This window comes from Grammomys surdaster, unplaced genomic scaffold (genome assembly GCF_004785775.1).
Source record: "Grammomys surdaster isolate TR1022 unplaced genomic scaffold, NIH_TR_1.0 125756, whole genome shotgun sequence".
Lineage (NCBI taxonomy): Eukaryota > Metazoa > Chordata > Mammalia > Rodentia > Muridae > Grammomys > Grammomys surdaster.
Genome location: NW_021620588.1, coordinates 1,215,145 through 1,232,239, shown reverse-complemented (window position 1 = coordinate 1,232,239; position 17,095 = coordinate 1,215,145). Strand labels below are relative to the sequence as shown.

At 49.1% G+C, this 17,095-nt stretch overlaps 1 protein-coding gene across 7 annotated transcripts in view; it reads left to right on the top strand.

Annotated features, from left to right (window-relative positions):
* Positions 1–16,506, top strand: part of Mtmr14 (myotubularin related protein 14) — a 42,893-nt gene extending 26,387 nt beyond the window's left edge. For 3 of the 7 annotated variants that reach the window (XM_028788629.1, XM_028788630.1, XM_028788633.1), the window contains 11 exons: positions 768–834; positions 1,295–1,380; positions 1,625–1,701; positions 1,943–1,979; positions 4,054–4,121; positions 4,952–5,010; positions 5,184–5,322; positions 5,923–6,102; positions 12,729–12,884; positions 13,561–13,747; positions 15,905–16,039. In XM_028788629.1, the coding sequence (XP_028644462.1) occupies positions 768–834; positions 1,295–1,380; positions 1,625–1,701; positions 1,943–1,979; positions 4,054–4,121; positions 4,952–5,010; positions 5,184–5,322; positions 5,923–6,102; positions 12,729–12,884; positions 13,561–13,747; positions 15,905–15,922 (1,074 nt within the window). In that variant the 3' untranslated portion in view covers positions 15,923–16,039. Of the gene's footprint in view, positions 1–767; positions 835–1,294; positions 1,381–1,624; positions 1,702–1,942; positions 1,980–4,053; positions 4,122–4,951; positions 5,011–5,183; positions 5,323–5,922; positions 6,103–12,728; positions 12,885–13,560; positions 13,748–15,904 lie in introns of all 7 variants that reach the window. The other 4 variants (XM_028788631.1, XM_028788634.1, XM_028788632.1 and 1 more) reach the window with 2 other exon arrangements.
* The last annotated feature ends 589 nt before the right edge of the window (positions 16,507–17,095 follow it).

Genomic DNA, 17,095 nt, shown 5'->3' with positions numbered 1-17,095 from the left:
TAAAGGCGAGTGAAAGGGTGATTGAGAAGGTTTGTATCTGTGTTGGTTTCCATGTGACGAAGATCAAAGGCTGTATGCAAACAGTATCCACCCTGCCCCCCCCCCCCCCCCCCACCCCCGGCATGTGGTTGCTTGAGAGCACCTGCTGAAGACTTTTCTTCCTTACTCTCAGAGCACTGAGTAAGGGAGGGTTCAGGGAGATGAATGCAAGAACTCCTGGATCTGAGGAATGAGTCTTAAGGTATTTGGAGTTTGAGGCCTAGAGCTGAAGATCAAGAGCTTTGTAGAACTGCTGCCCAAAAACTCATGCTTGGCACCATTTGTTAGCTTGAGGTAGGGTCTCATACCCAGGCTGGCGTAGCTGAGGCTGGTCTTGAATTTTACTGACCCTCCTTTCTGGCCTCCTAAGTGCTGGGATTACAAAGGCATACCATCACACCTGGCAGCATTTTTGTTAGATTTTTTGGTGCTAGCACAGAACCCAGCATCTCTTAAATACAAAGCATGTGCCCTGCCACTGACCCACACCCTAGCTGGCATTCATATTTGTTTTGGTACTTTGAATAATTGGTATGTAGCCAAGACTGGCCTCAAACTCATGTTCCTCTTGCCTCCTAAGTGAGTGCTGAGGTCATGGGCTCATGTTACCATGCACAGACAGTGTTTTTTTGTTCTGGTTGGTTGCTTGTTGTTGTTTTGGTAGTAATTTAAAATGTCCATTCCTGGTCATATTTATGTCTCGATCCCTTTTCTGTTTTGCCCACCAGAGTTGGGACCTAGTACAACAAACACAGAACTACCTGAAACTGCTGCTTTTCATCATGAACCGAGATGGTAAGTATCCCAGCGTCCCAAGCCTGCAAACCACTGGCTGGGAACGTGTGGTCACCTCTCTTTGAATCCCCCAAACCAAAGAGACTTTTTGGGCTGGCTTCTTACCCAGAGTGTGCCGAGAGCTTAAAAACACACTTGCTGCACAAGCTTAATGAATTGGGTACTATGCCCAGGACCATGGTGGAAGAGAACAAATTCCCACAAGCTGTTCTCTGACCTGTGTACTCTTATGTGCACACACACAATTAAAATGAATACAATTAAAAAGAGAACTTCAACTAAGATGCTAGAAACCCAGACAGATGCTCCCACCCACTCATTTCTAGCATGAAATTGGAGAAACTTTGAACAGGTCCCTGGGGAAGAGGAACACTTAAGCTGGCCTGGAGGCCTTTTTCAGACAGGGGTTTCAGAAGAGCCCTGTCTGGTTCTCTCATTTGGTGCTCCTGTTCCACAACAGATGACAGCGGGCTGCTGGTACACTGTATCTCGGGCTGGGATCGGACCCCCCTCTTCATCTCTCTTCTACGCCTTTCCTTGTGGGCTGTGAGTATGAGAGAGCTGGGGTCAGGAAGAATGCAGAGACCCTGTTAGGTTCTACCCTTTGGTGTGTCTCCAGGATGCATAAAGGCTTTGGTGTATGGGCACATTCAGCAGGTGTCATGATTGGGGGATGGGGTAGGGTTAAGAGTGGTCATGTTACCCAGTCTGTGGTGTGATTTGCTCCTGGAGCAAGGGGGCCTGTACTAAGAAGGCAGCTTTCTGATCTTGACACCCTTCTTCTCTCCAGGACGGGCTAATTCACACATCCCTGAAGCCTGCTGAGATCCTCTACCTGACTGTGGCCTATGACTGGTTCCTCTTTGGGTAAGTGTTCAAGGAACACCGGCCTTTGAGGTGTGTGTGAGCATGGTGTATTCACTTCTCTTATGAGGAACAGAGATAAGAGAACAGCTGAGGAGGAAAAAAGTTGGCTCCCTTTGGAAAGGATCAAAGATGTTGGCAGGCTTCATGTGATGCCTTGGTACCAAAAACTTGGTCTGTCTGTGGGTCACACGTCTGCCTCAGCCCTGTGTTGTGCTTTAACCTTCTCGCTCTTCTTTTTCAGACACATGTTGGTAGATCGGCTCAGCAAAGGGGAGGAGGTAAGTACCCCCACGTAGGCATCTTCCATACCTTAAGACAGGACATTGATTCTGGTTGCCATGCTGTGAAGGTAGTTTCTCCACCCAGGATACTTGGATGAGCTTGCCATCCCCCTTCCCTCAGACAGTGTGGTGGGAAAAGCAAGAGCACAGAGCCCTGTGTGGACCTTGGACTCCCTTTGTACCACAGAGAAAGTTCTGGCCACAGCTACTACGATCATTTTAGGCTAATTGTCTTCTTTCTGCAGTTGGCTCTGGAACCAGTGTACAAGTTGCTTTTCATGACTCTACATGCCAAAAGTTGAAACATGGAGTGCTTTGTCTTTAATCCTGCCCTTTTCCAAGACACTCAGAGTCCCTTCCCTTTTCCAAGGTGGTCTGTACACCCAGGGTTCTGCATGCTTCTCATTTGTAGGCTGCCTCCAGGTTCTCCTTGTCCTTTCTTTTCAGTGTAGTCAGATTCCTCTGCCTCCTCTGCCTTGCTGCCTCTGCCCTCTCTGCCCTTCCCACATCCTTGCCTGCTTGTAGTTCCCCCAGCGTCAGATCTCAAGTTTGGCGTGAGTGTGTCTCTGCTGGTCCTGCTTACTGCCTAGGTGACCTTGAGCAGCAGGCTTCACCTTGAGTCTCCTGGTGTCTCATGGATAGACACAGATGCCTGTCATGACAGTGTTGGTTCTGTCTCCACTCACCCCCAATATCAAGAGGCATCCTCCTCTCTCCCTCTCGCTCTCGCTCTCACTCTCTCCCCTGAGCTTGCTTCCTCCTTGGGCATCTTATCTCCAGCTTGCTTTTGTTGCTTCTGCCCAGCTGCTCATCTCCCTTCCAATCTCTCTGAGTACTTATGTGTCTGCAGAGCTCATAAGCCTGCTCCTCAGAGGCCCCATGAACTCTGCCAGAGGCAGAGCCTTTGGCATTGAAATCTGTGCGGAAGGCCTCTTTGTAGCCTCTTTGGAGATTTTGCTGGTGCTTTAGGACATTCTGTCCTCTACTCCATCTGCCTCCTCCCCCAGAACAAGCCAGATGCTCCCTTCAGAGAATAAGGGCAAAAATGAGGCTGAGTGGACTGGGCTCTGAGTCCCACCAGTATATGCATAGGGTCTCCAGGATTGGAGAGCTGGGGCTTTTGCCTCTCCAGACTACAAACACCTCTGTAATATAGTAAGCTAAAAACTGTTAAGTGCCTCTTTACCCTACCTTCTATCTTTGAGGTTCTCAGGATACATTAGCACATTAAAAGGCTCAAGAGTCTGATGAAACACCTGTGTCATTTTATGTAATGCAGCATTTCCTACCTACCAGATGTGAGCCAACCCTCTGCCGTTTTTTGAGGAAATCTTACAGGGCTTTGTGGGACTGTATGGATGTTTTTCTGTGTCTCATGGGTTGCACTTTTTCGTGGGTGGTGTATAGCCTTGTGTGTTGTGCAGGTTAAATAAACCAAAGCCTCTAGTGTGTTTCTAGAGGCCACTGGACTAGTGCCCTGGCTGTGATTTGCTCATGGGAATGGGTTTGCTGCCAGAGTCAATCTGCCTGTATCCACTTCACAGTGAAGACTTGGGCCTCACAGTTCCAGAGCGTAGTACAGTCAGCCAGACTATGGCTGCCCTACCCAGTTCAGATCTTGTATCTGGTGCACTGTTCTCCATGCCTTTCTTCTTCTGTCCTGCCTTATCCACTAATCCCCTTGCCTAAGATACTCTCCTCCCAGCTGCCCTCCTGTCAGTAGCCTCCCTGGGCTCTTAGATGGAAGTGGGAACTCCTTATTTTCATCGTAAGAGTTGAGAATATGTGTGTTGAAGATTTGAAGGCTCTACATTGGACCTCTGTTCTCAGAAAAGAAGCACATTACATCTTCCCTACCCCCAGCCCATGGGCACCTGCCCATCCTTGCTGAGCCCTCTGTATCACCCACATCAGTCATAAACCAGAAGATCTAGCAGGGTCCCCAAAGAAGGTCACTGCCCAAAAGGAGTTAACTAGAGCAGCCAGTAGCACTCTTCTGCATGTTCTGCTGTCTCTGTCGTCACATTGGGAAAGGCTAGCTTCTCACTGTGCTCTGCTTTTTCTCCTTCAGATTTTCTTCTTTTGCTTCAATTTTTTGAAGCATATCACCTCCGAAGAGTTCTGTCTGAAGACCCAGAGGTAAGTGGAGGAAGGCAAAGGCACTCAAGGGGCAGTCCTCCACACTGTGGGGCACTGCCGTTTACCCCAGCCCTGAGCACTGGAGCGAGTGTCCATGCTGAGGATCTAAGTGATCAGGGAATGAGTAGTCGCTTATGGGGAAGATGCTGCTGCTGATGCTGTAGGAGGAGCCAGCGTGTGGACAGACCTCCTCCCAAGCTTGAGCTCATCGGTCGTGAGCCCTATGGTCAGCCATCTGTGAGTGGGATGTAGCTCAGTAGCTCAGTGCCTGCCTCCCATGCTCCAGGCCCTGAGTTCAAGCTTTGGTACCATAAAAAGAAAAAAAAATTCAGAATATGACCCTATAGAAACTGAATCCTACTCAGCTGGGCATCATGGTGCACATCTTAGTCCCAGAATTTGGCAGACAGATCTTAGAGTTCAAAACCAGCCTGGTCATCTGCACAGTGGAGCAGAAATCTGTTTCCAGCCTGGAGAACAATCTCATATATCTGGCAGTTGCTCTGGAACTCCAGTGAGAACTTGGGTCCTGTGAGTTGACTTGTCTTCTTTTCCCAAAGTTACCACTTGTTGGGCCATACATATGTCCCAGGTGGCCAAGCTGGTCAGAAAAAGCAGGCTGTGCTGACTTCAGTCTGGCACATGTGGCCAGCAGAGCTAAGCTGGCAGATCTGGAAGTGGGCCTGTTGCTTGGCAGACTCTGTTGGTAGGACCCATTCCATGAGGTGCCAGGGTTTGGAACTATTGTTCAGGCTGGGCAAAGTCAGGAGGAGAGAACAGAGAAAACTCCAGCTACAGCTGAAATGTCCTGCTTGGGGTTGTCGTTCTAGGAGGAAGAGTTTGCCAACTCGGGATGTAGGCTTCACTGTGGAAGATATCTGCATGTTGAGTGAGTCCTGACCCCTAATAGACTTTACTTCTTCACCATAGCTATCTGAGGATAGACCACATGGGGAACTGTGCTAGAAGCTTATTTGTCTAGCCATATAGTGTTGAAAAGGGAGATGGGTAGTGGACTGGTTGTGGGGAAGGAGTAGCATGCTAACTTTCTGCTGATTTCAGGACACAGAGATCGAGGCAGCACAACCAGCTTAAGCAGCGACTTCTCCCTGGTCTTGGAGCACTCACCTGGAGCCGTGGGGAGCTTCAGCTATGAGACTGTGGAACTTGCCCCGGCAGGAGCACCAACTCAGGCAGCTTGGTGAGGGGCCAGACTGAGATAGAGTAAACTCACAGCTGTAGTCCAAGGCCACCAGCCCTAGGGAGCCAGGCTTTAGCCCCAGGAACAAAGGGGACTCTCACAGAAGGCTTGAGAACATAGCTTCATCCCCTGCTGTCAGTACTGGGCCTCAGAGCCCAGCCATCTGGTTGGTGAGGGGCACTGCATGGTACCCCAGAAGCATAAAGGGCTGGTGCTCCCAATGGGACCAAGGAGCAGCAATGAAATGGGGGAGGGAAGAGCACCTATCCATCCAGTGTGCCAGGAGGTGTGGAGCCATCTTAAAACAAAAGGTGGGTGCTTTGAGGGTCCTCCCACTGAAATGTGGCAGGAGTTTGTGTAGCACTTGTGAGTGAGGGAATGGAGCAGCTAGTGTGCCACTAAGAACAATGTTCTCAAATGATCTGAGGCTAATGGGCCAGTGCATTTGACTGTTTTAGCTTCTTAAAGTCCCAGCCCTTGTTACCTTGGGCTTGAGTCTGGGAGAGGGCCAAGTATTTGTGCCTACTGTGTATGACATTTTCCCCATAGACAAAGTGACTCTGGGGATCCAGTTGTGACAACCTTGCTCTTCTGCCACAGGAGGAAGAGTCACTCATCCTCCCCACAGAGTATGCTCTGGAGCCGGCCACAGCCCTCTGAGGACCGCCTACCTTCACACCATGGGCTCACTGAAGCCAAGTCTTCTAGCTCTTCATCCTCAAACCATTCTGACAACTTTTTCAGGATGGGCAGCAGTCCTCTTGAGGTCCCCAAACCCAGGTAAAGGAACCTCAAGGGGTAAGGAGCCTGCTGGAGGCTGTGGCTGGCTTTCCTCCATCAAGGTTGAAAGTGGGGAATCTCACATTTAAGCTAGCTAGGTTTCCTTAGTATGTGCTTTGATGGATAGCTACTTGGGAGCTGAAGGAAGTGGATGCTTAGCAGGCCCACTGTTTTTGAAGGAGATTGCTGTAGGGGCACAGAGCCTTCACTGGTTTGTACAAACGTGTAATTGTTTCCTGGAATGCTGTGCAGTACATGGGTACACAAACGTTGTAATGATGGTCAGGACTTACCACCATGTGTCAACTTTGGAAGATCCCAGACCTCTGGACTACCCATTGTTACTCAAGATGAGTTGGAACACTCTGGGTTCATTACATCTCACATCTCATGTCCACACTGATGGAGAAGCTACAGCAGAGAAGGGGTCAACCAGATGTGTGGCTGTGGAATACCACAGCAACTCAGTATGTATTGAAAAGCATCAACTGAGTCAGGACAGGTGTGCCACAGTGAGACCAGGATGTTGCCTCCTGGGTAGAGTGAAAACCGAGTGTGCACCAGGGCTAGTGAATGTGGGTGGGGGTGGTCTGGCACTTTGGGGAAAGCATTTCCTAGCTGATGGTCCTACTTTTTCCATCTCATATTCCAAAGAATGACTGAGTGTGCTGATTGCTTTCCTGCCTAAATCCTAGAGAATTCATAGCCCTTCTGAAGAGAACAGAACACTGTAGGGCCGAGAGGTCACTAAAGGATTAGCAAAATGGGCGTGAGTTCTGGAATCCCACTTAGACTTGACCCCAGCTTTGCCATGTAATGTCCATGTAGCTTTCTGACTCAGTGTCCTCCTTGGTAGCAGGCCTGTTAAAAGGTTAAAACTTCTGGTACCTTCCTTCACTCCCTGGACAATAGGAGACAATGGAGTAAGGAGCTGAAGCATCTTCCTCAGGGAGGCAGACCAGATGAGTGGTGGGCAAGCTTGATGCCAGCTGCTCTGGCCAGAGGTGGCCTCTATGTCCTATGTGCCCTACCTACAAGTGGGCCCTTCATCTCGGTGCCATCTGCAAACCCTGATGTATTTGTTGAGCCAAGACTATAACCCATTGGAGACTTGGTAGCTGTGACTAAATAGAGCCAGGGCCAAGCAGACAGCCACATTGCCTGTCCCTGCTCACATCCTACATGTGGGGCTGGCATGTATGCCTGTTGCTGTGACCCCTCATCTACACTTGGCTGTCCTTAGGGCCACTCTGGGTTGTAGTGGCACTATTAAGATTCTTGTTGTCTGAGCTGAGGTTCTTGCTCATGGTCCCTGCCTCCTTTTCTGCCTGTGTAGCGCCACTGAGTAACTGGGAAGGAAAGCAGAAGGTTCTCCTTGCCATCCTGGCCTTTCCCCAGCTGTAGACAACTCCCATGTTGACCTCTCAGTATTCCTACATCCATGTTTTTATCATCCCCTTCTGCTTCCCCACCTACTGTCATAACATCTTTCAATCTTGTGCATTTTTTTTTTTAAACCTTTGAGTGACTTTATCAGCTGGTCCCGAATGGCCACAAAGGTCCTCTCTCTGGGTAGCTTAGGAGTATTGGGGGATCCACCTCCAACCTCAAAGCCCTATACCCCAAGGCCAGGCCAGAGATAATATGGACTTAAATGGGGACTGGACAGACAGTGTGTTATGAGCAGCGTCTTCTGTGAGCATCTGCCCAGAGCTAGGCCAGCTAGCCAGGCAAAGCAGTTCTGAATCGGACATTTGCTGCCATTGGTTTGAAAGACTACACTATTCTGATTTGGAGCATTCTAATTATGTATTTCCATTAACATTAAAATTAATTTAGTCTCTTTTATCTTAAAGTGCCTGAGGGATCCCGTCATTAGCTACTCTGCCTCTTAGGTAACAGTAGCCAATCAGGTCTTCAGTGCTGTAGGCAGTTCTGTGTGGAAAACACCCCTTTAGGAAAGCTATCTGACTACCACTGCCACTGCCAATGTGAGTGTGCTAGATCTCGTGTGCTCCACATTCTCTAAAGTTGTCTTTCTTAAAGCAGGACCCCATGAGAGGAATCTGAGGTTTTGCTCATGAAATGGGGAGGGAAGTTCTGTGGAGTGTTGATTCTTACCAGGCTGTAATCCACATTTGTCACTGGGAAGACAGTGAGTTTTTGGCTTTTCACTGCTGTTGTATAATCAGCCACGGGGTTTTAATTGTACATGCCTACTTCAGCCTTAACTAGGAAGTTGCCCTGCTCCACCTTGGCATGGCCTTAATCTCTGCTCTTAGGTCTCCTTAGGAGTGAGGGTGGGGGTTCTGGCACAGTGCTGTCCATGACCAAGGAAGATGGTGCCACCACTGAGCCCAGCTTGATGCCGAGCTGCCTGAAGAGCAGATGAACTTGGCTGAGAGACACCCAACAGCCTGGTTGAATAGCTAAGTAGCAACACAGGAACTAACCTCTGCTGCCCAGTTAGCTGCTCCCCCAGGCACTGCCTGCCACCTGCTCATTCTAAAGCACTGAGCTCTGTCCCAGGCTGTCTTTATATAGCAGAGAAGACTCACTGGTCTCTGCACCACACAGTTGCTCTCCTGCTCCAGATCTTACAGGGTGCTAACATACCTAAGGCAGTCCCAGCTTGAGACCTTGGGGAGAAGACTGAGCCCCAAGACTTCTCCATGAGTTAATATAGGAATGTAGGAGCCCTTGCTGGGCCAACATGCTCAAATGTAAAAAGGGAAAGACCAGTTTAGTAAGAGTTCCCCTCCCAGGTTCTTGGGCAGAGAGGCCATGGAGCCATCCTTGAGATGCATCCCAGGTTGCCTTTATGACTGGTGTCAAGAGGATCAGGTAACATAAGCCCCTCAAATCTAGGACCTGGCTCAGATATTCCCTTCACATAATTTGCTACCTGGTGAATGGCTTTCCTTTTTCTAGTCTGTAATCAGATTCTTCAGACAGGAAGCTACTTTCAGACATTCTATGACAGCATGATTGGTTCAGATGCTTTCAGAAAGCAATAAGGGAAACGAGACAAGTGGAAAAGGTACTTCAGGTATAGTCTTATCAGGGTCCCAAACCTATTTGATTGCTTCTCTGGCTAGCTCTCTCCATTTTGCCACAGTGGCTGCTGGCAGCTCCTGAGACTCCCCTTGCTTTCCTTTCTCACACAGAAGGCTCTCATGAAGGCCTCTTCTTCCAGCCACACTTAAAAGACATCTTCATGAGCTAGCCTTACTCATATTAAGAAGGAAAATCAGCCAGCAGTGGTAGCACACACCTTTAATCCCAGCACTTGAGAAGCTGAGGCAGTAGACCTGTCTGAAGTTGGCCTAGCCTACAGTAGTTTCAGGCTAGCTAGTCAGGGCTACAAGGTGAGCCCCTGTCTTCTTTTGGTTTTGTTTTTAAGGAAAATTGGCTAGAATGGGCTTGGGCCAGACCTGATTTCAGTCACAGCTTTAGTCTTCCCAGCTGTGCAACTTGGGGGACAAATCAGTCTGCTCTGAGCTTAGTTCTTTTACCCAATTCTTAAACGGCAACGGTGACTCCTGAGCCCTGTAAATTAGGGTAAAACGGGAGTAATGAAGTAAGTATGATACCAGGTAAGGTATCATACCTGGCATGGTACTTACTCTTTCCACAAATGGTCATGACAAAACTGAGGCTGTTTTCTTTTTGTTTTAGGAACTGTTCTTATCAATCATTTATCTGCCAGACATGTCTGGGTACTGGACAGCTGGTAAAAGGCCAGGACTGGTGCCTCACTCAGACTTATTTTTTGCCTGAATTTAGCCAGTACTCTTTGTATCCATATTTTTTGTGTTTCAGTATAGAAACTAGAAGCTAAAAGCCCCCTGGCTATAACCGCTCTTAGCCAGGTGTCTGCCAGGAGGTAGGGAGGCTGGGCCTTGGCTGGGGCCAGCTACAAGACTAAAATGCTGCCAAGAAGCCACCATCCTATACAGAGGCTTAGGTTGTCCAGGTCCCCAGTCTAGAACAAAACTCCACAGCTCCAGTTTAAGGGATGCTTGGCCATGTTTTTGGTGCTTGAGCAGGAGGCAAAAATTGAGACTTCTTTCTTTGCAGGCTTTGTTGACACTTGTAAAGGAGCCCAGGGCACTGGGCTGAAGCCTTACTGAAGCTGGTGAGGGCGACCGAAGCACTGAGCTTACTACAGGTCTTCCTCCCTTCTCAGATACAGGCACAGGCTCCTCCAGAAGGACACTTAGCTTTTGTCTCTAGCCTGTCCATTTAGTCTACTGTAATCTAAGTATCAAGTGTCTGTCAAATGCAAGAGCTGAATGGTTATTTTACATAACCTATGCTTTGACTTTACTTCAGGTAGGAGTTTCTCATGTGCTCATTTTTGAAAATTTTCAGTGTCTCTCAAGAGTGGCTACTCACTGAAAGCTGTTTCTGTTCTGTAAGAGGGATACCCTCTTCCTGTGCTGGTATTGTATCTGGAAAGCAAACGGAATTGACAACCCCAGGGGACCAGAGGACCTAAGGGGCACTAGGCAGTAATACATTCCCTGGCTGTGATTCCCTGGGCGAGCTTCCAGGATGGGCCTTGAGAAACTTCATTGCATTACTTGTCTAGGAATGTCTCATCTTTCCAGCTCCCTCTTCTCAGGTGCCCCCCCCCCCCCCCCCCTTCATCTCCTTTGAGTCTTAGAAGCTGTTTCCCATAAGCTGCTAAAAATAGGAAAAGAATCTACCCATCAGATAGGCTGTGGAGACTGAGGAGCCAGGCTGTGCCCCTGGAGGTTTGTATTGGTTAAAGGCCCAGCATAGCCAGAACACCCAAGGCAGGCTTCTCTTTGGAGACTGGCTGTGATTCACAGGTCTGAGGTTTATCTATCTAGAAACCAGAAAGCTTGGCTTCATGCACCCTCGTGGCTTCTGTCAGGTAGTAGACCATGTCCTGTTTTCATCTCTAAAGACATCACACTTGGCCAAGAGTCACCACAGTGATGAATGTGGCAAGGCCCAGTGTTGCGGACATTTCAGTTTGCAGCAGCTTTTAATGTGGAAAGCCATTTGTTTCCCCTTCTCTCAAGGTGCTTCTAATTCAGAACAAACCTGTATATAGTAAAACTGGAGTTCAAAAAACCTACCTCATAAGGCCTATGAGATGACCAGCCTAATGATCTAAGTTCAATCCCAAGGATCCACATGTAGAGGGAGAGAAGCAACTCCTCCTGCAGGTTGTCTTCTGACATCCACTATGGCATGCATGGATTACATAAACATACATAAGTGTGATATGAAAATGAAACTCTGTATCCTGGTATGGTGGGAAGCTGAGGCAGGAGGATTGGACTACATAGTTTGTTTCAGGCTTCTTTCAAAGAGATCAGCAGAGCTGTACTTAGGTCACAGGTGCTTGACAGTAAGATTTGGCTAATCAGGAGCTGGAGAAATGGCTCAGTGGTTAAGAGCACTGGCTGATCTTCCAGAGGACCTGGGTTCAATTCCCAACACCTATACAATAGCTCACAACTGTCTGTAACTCTAGTTCCAGGGTATCTGATACCCTCACACAGACATAGATAGAGTCAGAATACCAATGTGTGTAAAATTTAAAAATTATATATATATGCTAAATAATGGGGGGGGAGAGTATTGTCACCTCAGGATCCACTGATGCCAGCAGCTAAGTAAGGTAAAGTATCTGCTCCCTGCTTCCTGGCCCACCACTGTTTATACTGTAGCCCTGTTTCTGGATCCTTGTGGGAGCTGTCTTGCTATTTTTAAGTTAAACAATAAAAGGTCAATCTTAGCACTTGGGAGGCTAAGACAGGAGGACTGCTTAAATTTGAGGCCAGCCTGGGCTATGTAGTAAGTTCTGGGCTTGATGCCAGAGACTGACTTGAAGCCTCCCAGACGCCCACAGGTCAGCTGCTGTCCAGGACAGAGTAGAAAGCTTAAACTGAGTGAGGAGGAAAGGCAGCACAGCTCCCTCCCCAACTCCAAACCTCCCTCTTGTGGAAGAGGCCTGATGAAGCTGTCAATTTGCAGCCTGATTTGACTCATCCCTCCCCTCCGGGCACAGCCATGAATTTGCTCTGTGATGCTCTTGAATGCAAACTCTGGCTCCTGGAAGGAACTGCAGAAGAAGGGGGACCTCGGGGCTTTGTCTGTTCACTCATCCATCTAGGTCAACACCCTCCACAGTTTCCAAAAGGCTTGTCCTCCCTTCTGATAAGATCTCAGTGGCCCTGGGTTCCACGAGGCACAGATGCATGTCACAGAGTGGGTGACTGCCCTTGGGCCCGGCTCCAGCCTCCTCTTCCTGTTGAGGTCTACTTTACTGCAGCAGCCTCCAGGAGAGGCACATCCGCCATGGGCTTTGGGTCTGGGGAACCTCGTTTGCCCTGCTTTGCTCTTGGTCTTTGGCTTCTGCATCTGCACAAAGCACTCCTCACAGCCCAGCACACCTCATAGTCTTCTTTCTCAGTCACTCCTTACCCAGTTTTGTTTGTTCTTCTGGAGAAAGTAGTTGGCTTTCAGCTGCTCTATCAGAACCTCAGCCATGGCACAGGGCCATTGTGTTGCCCCCCTTCCCCAGGGCACCCCTGTCAGGCATATGACTGACTGCATCATCTCCCTCTCTCTCCTCTCTGCCCCAGATCAGTGGACCATCCCCTGCCCGGATCCTCTCTCTCCACAGACTTTGGCAGCTGGCAGATGGTATCGGGCTGTGGCAGTATTCAGGAACGGCCTGTCCTGCACACAGACTCCTCTCTCCCTTTCAGCTTCCAGGATGAGCTCCCTAACAGTTGTCTGTAAGTGTCTTGCTTGAGAAGGCAGGATACTCCCCTGCCATGTCAAAAGCTGGAGAGCAATCAGGAGTGCTGGTCAGCAGTGAGGGTGAGGCTGACCTGAGGGAACAGCTTGGGAGTCTCTGCCCTTCCCCCATTTTGTCTGCAGCCTGTGGATCCCCAGGGAGTGAAAGACTCCTGTGGCTGCTCAGGAAGTGCGTTAGGCTTCATGTTCACTCTCCTCAGCATCCAAAAGCCCATCCACAGATGTGTCAGGTGTACCCTGAGGGAAAGCTAGCTGGACTGTAACTATAGAGGATTCTATTTATGTACGAGGCTTTGCCTGACATAAGAATCCTTTGAAACCAGAACAGTGGGGTAGGAAAGTAGGTGTATGTTAGAGGCCAGAGAAGAGTGGCACTGGGGTAGCCTGGGTCTGCAATCTAAGCAGAACCAAGAGTTCTTTCTACCCCGACTCTTCCACTTTTGCTAAAGGACAAAAATAAGGACTGGATGGCACTGCTGGATCATATGCCTCTTCCTCTGGGGAAGCCACATGGCCCCCTTGCCAGCCTTGGTGGCTGGTAGATGTCAGGCAGGAGAAGAACCTCCAGTGCCCCAGGAATAAAGCCTGCTCCTCAGATGTACATAACAGGCCCTCTAGTAGGCCTTCTTTCTGACCTCCAACCATGTTGGGAAGGCTGGAGACGGTAGAGACTCGCCCATCACTACTACTGGAATCTGGTTCACAACATTCAAGCCCTTGCTGCTGGATTGGAGGAAAATTACTCTGGAAATCAGGAAAGATGAGGATCCTCCTAAAGTCACACAGAGCCTTGATAGACACTGGGGTAACTGAATGCTCCCAGGTCCTCGCCCTACATCCGGTAGGTCACCACAGGGTTTCCATATCCATTGCTTAAGCCTCCCTGGCAGCCAGGTCCCAAGTCACAAAGCTAGATCTTGGGTTTTTGGTTTTTGGTTTTGGGGTTTGTTTTTGAGACAACCTCTAGCCTAGGTTGGATTGGTTAGAGTAGTAGCCAAAGGTCACCTTGAAATTCTGATAGCTTGCCTTTACCTTCTACATGTCGAGATTACATGCAGGGCCCCCAAGCCTATGTGATCTCAAGATCTATGTGGTCTTGAGGATGGAACTCAACTTCATCCATGCTAAGCAACCACTCTACCAAGCAAGCCACATCCCCATCCCATTTTTGGAGGATAGAAAGTCCTTAGATCTTTTTAAGAAGTATTCTGCCAGAATGGTGAAAGAATCCTCTCTGGAGACAGCATGGGCTACCCCTGCCCTGCTCATCAGCATCCCTTACCTCAGAAGCAAGCAGGTGCAGCTCCAGATCATCCAAACAAATAGTCATACAAAGTCTGAGGTGGTCTCTGAATCCTAACCAGCACCCCCCCCAATCTGGGAACTTCTCAAAAGGGCAGATTATGTTATCTCAGTCTCCAAGATTATGAGTTGGAGTCTCCATTCCTTGTGAAGACATCCTTAGACTTTTTTAGGAGGAAGTGCTCTAAATCCTAGCTGCTTTGTTCCCAGTCTGTGTCTTGAACTCTTAGCCTTGACTTTCCCAAGCCTGTTAAACAGCTCTTGAGAGAGGGGGAATTCCATTTCTTGTCACTAAACGGAATAGTCTTTGTTCCTTCTTCCTGAACGTAAAAGGCCATGTGAATACACAGGCAGACCCTTGACTTTCCCTTATATTGTATGGATACAGAGACATCCTTTTCTCCACGGAAGCTGAAGAGAAGCCGAGAGACATGCACATGGCCTCCAGCCTGAGAAAGGACCCATGTCTCCCCTCCCATGTCTGCCTGCCAACAGACACCTAGGGTTGCAGAGATGGGCATCGCCTCATTTTCCTTGTACTGCTGTAGGATCAGTTTGACTTTGCTTTGCCCAGAGCATGCTGCTTCTCTCTGCCTCTCAGACAACTCCTACCAGCCTATCTCCCTAAGGACTTGTCTCCTCCTCTTGGCCTCAAGACTGTCCTCTATTCCCAGACTTGCATCTGTTTCCCCGAGACCTGGGCTTATTAGGAAGGGGCACACTGCTGTTGCCTCTACAGAATCTTGGAGATGGATTCTCCAAGTATGGCTTTCAGAGGACAGAAAGTTGGGATGAGTTAGTGTCCTCACTGGTCTTTGTGGATGGCTGTGGAGACTCATCTGGGTCTGTGGCCCTGGAAGAGTGCTCTCCGGCCGACTAGCAGAATGTCTGCACATACCTGACCTTGAGTCCAGAGGATGGGTGCCAGATAACCTCAAACCCCTTCTGTTACAGACACTCTAGGGCATGAGACAACCCTGTGTGGAATTTACACATGGCTAAGCCTGAGTCGTGTGTGCTTATTTCCCTAATTGACCTGTAATTCCAGACAATGGAGCGAGGCTTTCTCAATGCCATGATCAGAGTCCTAATAGGGAAGGGAGAAGAATTGGAGCGATCCCTTTCCAGCTGTATACCTGGGAGGCCTCAGGATTGAAAGTGCAGCTAGAGCCCAGGGCTTTCCACTGGGAGATCTTGGCCTCTTTAGGGCAGCTAGGTTTCCAAAGGCTCAATCTCCTCCTAGAGGGTAGGGTGTTCAGTCCTAGCCACAAGAAAGCTGTAGCCTGTTAGCCACTGAGACCTGTTGCCATATCTTGGGGTTGGAGATGGGAGAGTGCCTCCTTACTGGCAGATACGAGGCTTGTGCCTCAGCTTGTTCTTAGAGGGAATGGGAGCCAACGGGTGTTGGAGCAAATATGCCACTGCTTAGCTGCACCTTGCGCATCATCACCAGAATGGTGGTTTGTCCAGCAGAAAGCAGAAGAGTCAGTGCCCAGTAAAAGTTATGTGTGGAAGAGTAGACAGAGCTGAAAGTTCATTATGTGTAAGGGAGAGTGAGGCCATCCATATATTTGGAGTCTGGACCACAAGCTAGATGCTGACTTTATGCAGTTGAAAATTCCAGAATAGGCCACTTGGAATGACGTCGTTGGATCCTGTCCTATGGTAATATATTCATCTCTCTCCTTCCCTACAGACTTACAGCTCCGAGTGACCGGGAGACACGGCTGCAGGAGGTGCGGTCTGCCTTCTTGGCTGCATATAGCGGCACAGTGGGGCTTCGAGCAGCAGCCCCCAGTCCCTCTGGTGCCATCGGGGGCCTACTAGAACAGTTTGCCCGTGGTGTTGGGCTCCGGGGCACAAGCACCAGCACCTTGTGAAGCTAGCTAACAGCCTACAGCCATTTTCTGCCCCTGTCTCAGCTGAGCCCTCGGTGGAATCAAGCCATGCCTGGCAAAAGGGGCCCTTGGAGAGCAGGGGAACTCTCCCAGCCCCTTTCTATGTTATACACATGGCAGCCCCAAACCTGAGCAGGCCTGAGGTTGGGACTTTCTACCTCCCAACCTCCTGACTGGTGACCACTCTCATCACTGCCTCCCACCAACCCTGGTCTTTGGATTACTGTTGACTCAGAACTGTGTTGGAGAGTATGGGGGTTCCAAGGGCCTCGTGGAGACTATAATGTTGGAAGAAAAAAAAACCCATTCTTCAATTTTTGTTTCCTGGGAAGGAGAGTCACCTGCACTGAAAATGAGGCAATTTCACACTAATCACAAAATAAAAAGTTTTTTGAATGGCTTTTCTCTGGCATTTCATCTGGTTGACTGTCAAATAGAGTTGCTTAGAACCTTACTGCCTGTCCTTATGCTGGATGAAGGGTTTGAGTTTTGGGGGGAGTTAAGATGTAAGGTTTATCTCTGTTCTGTGCTGGGGAAAGAAACCCAGGCCTTGTGTATGAGCAAATAAATGCTCTACCACTGAGCCTAATTGTCAGCTCCCATCAGTCAACATAAGCCATGAAGGGTGGCATATGAATTCATGAGACTGGGGTGGGAATAGGGGTCAACAGCCTGAGTGGGCTTGACCACAGTTACCTGTTCTGTGGAGGTTCTGGGTCTCCTCACTGGCTCAGAGAATGGACTTTTCATCTTTAGCAGTCGCTGAGGCAACAGTGCTCTGGGGTAGGAGACCTGAACTAATAGAGGGACAGGCTTCTGGGCTGTGGAGGCAGCAGTGGACACAGCACAGGGAGGGGGCTGATTGATGAATGTCAGGATTCAAAGGCATCAATTCGTAGAGTTCACCATTCACTGATCCTTCTCACACCCTGTACGGGGATTGGAACCTAGGCCTTTGCATATAAGTAGACAGGTAGTGTGTCAATGAA